At 55.9% G+C, this 2836-nt stretch overlaps 1 protein-coding gene across 1 annotated transcript in view; it reads left to right on the forward strand.

The window, feature by feature from the left end:
• Positions 1–2836, forward strand: part of WSCD2 (WSC domain containing 2) — a gene marked incomplete at its 5' end in the record, with an annotated part of 13125 nt that overhangs the window by 4451 nt on the left and 5838 nt on the right. Inside the window, 2 exons of the mRNA XM_017734718.1 lie at positions 339–460; positions 1674–1848. Coding sequence (XP_017590207.1) covers positions 339–460; positions 1674–1848 — 297 coding nt within the window. The remainder of the gene's footprint in view (positions 1–338; positions 461–1673; positions 1849–2836) is intronic.

The following is a 2836-nucleotide window of genomic DNA, read 5'->3' on the forward strand; positions in this document are numbered from 1 at the left end:
CCCAGGGCCGGAGAGTCCCGAGGACGTGGGGTGGGATCCCAGTGCTGGGAAGGACCAGACCAAACCCAGCCTCACTTTCTTCCATGGCTCCATCCCTGCTCCATCCCTGGGATCACCGAGCTGCTACAAACAGCCAGGAAAAAACAATCCCAACTTTGCTGCTGGGATTTTGCTCCATCAGCAGCCGGATGAGCATCAGCCAACGTGGCTGCTGTGCCGGAGGGGCGGGGAGCCGCTGGAGCGGTCGGGAATTCCGTGTCACATTGTGTCACATGGAGTGGCAGTGGTGTCACTTTTGGGGTGTCACTGGCAGCTCTCTCTCTCTCTCTCTCCCCCAGATGGAAGCGCGATATTCCGAGGGTGTTTCCGCCAGCCGGAAAACGTCTCCATCGCCCTGCCTGCCAGCCAGCTCATGCTCAACATGTCCGTGGATAAATGTGTGGATTTCTGCACGGAAAAGGTACCGGGATAAATTTAACCTCTTCATCATCATCATCAGAGTCACACTGGGAGATCTGAACCGGATTTGGGAACATCCTTTTTGTGCATCCGAACATCAGAGGGATGAATGGATTTGTGTCCCTGCCACGGGAGGGACTGGAGCCAGCAGCAGCCCTGGGAAAGTTTGGGAAGGAGCATCCCAGAGGCATAGCTTGGGTTGGAAGGACCTTTAAAGGCACCACCACAGGGTCCTGCTCTGGTCCAGGGGTCCCATCCTGGGGTGCGGTGACTCCGAGCAGGGAGGGGAAAGGTTCCAGTGGGAATTGATGGAGGGTGGACACTGGAATGGGCTGGAAGGATGCTGGAAATGGTCTAGAATGATGCTTGAAATAGGTTGGAAGGATGCTGGAACGGATTGGAATGATACTGGAAAGGGCTGGAAGGAGGCTGGAATGGGGTGGAATGGGCTGGAACAATACTGGAATGGTCTGGAAAGATGCTGGGAATGGGCTGGAAGGATGCTGGAATTGGAAGGATGCTGGAATCGGCTGGAAGGGTGCTGGAATTGGAAGGAGGCTGGAACGGGCTGGAAGGAGGCTGGAACGGGCTGGATGGAGGCTGGAATGGGGTGGAATGGGCTGGAACAATACTGGAACGGTCTGGAGTGATGCTGGGAATGGGCTGGAAGGATGCTGGAATTGGAAGGATGCTGGAATTGGAAGGAGGCTGGAATGGGCTGAAAGGAGGCTGGAATGGGCTGGAAGGAGGCTAGAAAGGGATGGAATGATTGCTGGAAGGGTCTGGAAGGATGCTGGAATTGGAAGGATGCTGGAATGGGTTGGAAGGATGCTGGAATTGGAAGGATGCTGGGAATGGGCTGGAAGGAGGCTGGAATGGGATGGAATGATTGCTGGAATGGTCTGGAAGGGTGCTGGAATTGGAAGGATGCTGGAATGGGCTGGAAGGATGCTTGAAATGGTCCAGAATTATACTGGAATTGCAAGGATGCTGGAAATGATCTGGAATGATACTAGAACGGGCTGGAATGATGCTGGAATTGCAAGGATGCAAGAATGGTCTGGAACGGTGCTGGAAGGCTCTGGAAGGATGTCCCAAACCACCCCGCCCTGCCCCGCGGGGCCGGGACATCGAGGGCGGGCGTGGGGGGCGAAGGCTCTGCCATGGAGGGGCGGTGCCAGTGCCGTTCCCATTCCCCGTGGCCATCCCCACAGGAATTCCCGCTGGCAGCGCTGGCGGGCACCACGTGCCGCTGCGGCTTTCCCAGCACGCTGTTCCCGCTGCACGAGCGCGAGGACGAGCAGCTCTGCGCCCACAAATGCGCCGCCGAGGAGTTCGAGAGCTGCGGCTCCGCCGAGTTCCTGCTGGTCTACCAGACACAAGTGCAGGGTGAGCTTTTGCCAACCTTTTCCCGTCTCCTATTCCCTGGGAATGCTGGCAGAGAGCTCCCAGCAGCCCGTTAAAAAGGAGCGTTTCTTTGAATTCCCTGGGAAATCGGGGAGCTGGGATTGCTGCCTGGCTCAGCTGCAGGGCACAGCAGATTCCGTCTGCCTCGGGCAGGATTCCTCCTTCCCAGGGCTTCTCCCACCTCTCCACGATCCCATGGGAGTCTGCTATCCAGAGGGGACAAGCTCCAGGAAAAAATACTGAAGGGGGAAAAAAGGCTGTGACCAGGCAGAACATTCCTGAGAGGACTCCTGTCCTCCTGCAGTGGGAGCAGGGAGCCAGGGAAGCACAGGGAGAAGGGAAAACTGATCCTGGGAGAGAAAAGGGCTGAAGGGAGCAAGTGAGGCTCCAAATTCGGGTGGTTTTGCTTTAGAGCGGGTCAGTTTTGTCACAATCCTTTGGTGTTTGGGGCCGTGCTGGAAACGCTGTTTGCTGATCCATAAAAAAAGCAGGAGCGGTGCTCAGCACAGGAGCCCCTGTTACTCACCCTTCCCTAAGTGTGCAGCTGGGAATGACAGAGAACTCTGTGGAAAAAAATTCTCTTAGGACTTTTTGGGTGTTTAGGACTCTTTGAGGTGTCCAGGACCATTTGGGATGTCCCTCTATGCCTTAGACACGGCACCTTGCCCTGTCCAGCCACCTCCTCACCCCTTCCCCAGCATTTTCCCGGGAGCAGCAGCATTTCCTAAGATATCCCTGTGGGAAAAGCCTCAACCCGAGAACTCTGTGGAAAAAAATTCTCTTAGGACTTTTTGGGTGTTTAGGACTCTTTGAGGTGTCCAGGACCATTTGGGATGTCCCTCTATGCCTTAGACACGGCACCTTGCCCTGTCCAGCCACCTCCTCACCCCTTCCCCAGCATTTTCCCGGGAGCAGCAGCATTTCCTAAGATATCCCTGTGGGAAAAGCCTCAACCCATGACACATTCCTG

This window comes from Corvus brachyrhynchos, unplaced genomic scaffold (assembly GCF_000691975.1).
Source record: "Corvus brachyrhynchos isolate BGI_N302 unplaced genomic scaffold, ASM69197v1 scaffold114, whole genome shotgun sequence".
NCBI lineage: Eukaryota > Metazoa > Chordata > Aves > Passeriformes > Corvidae > Corvus > Corvus brachyrhynchos.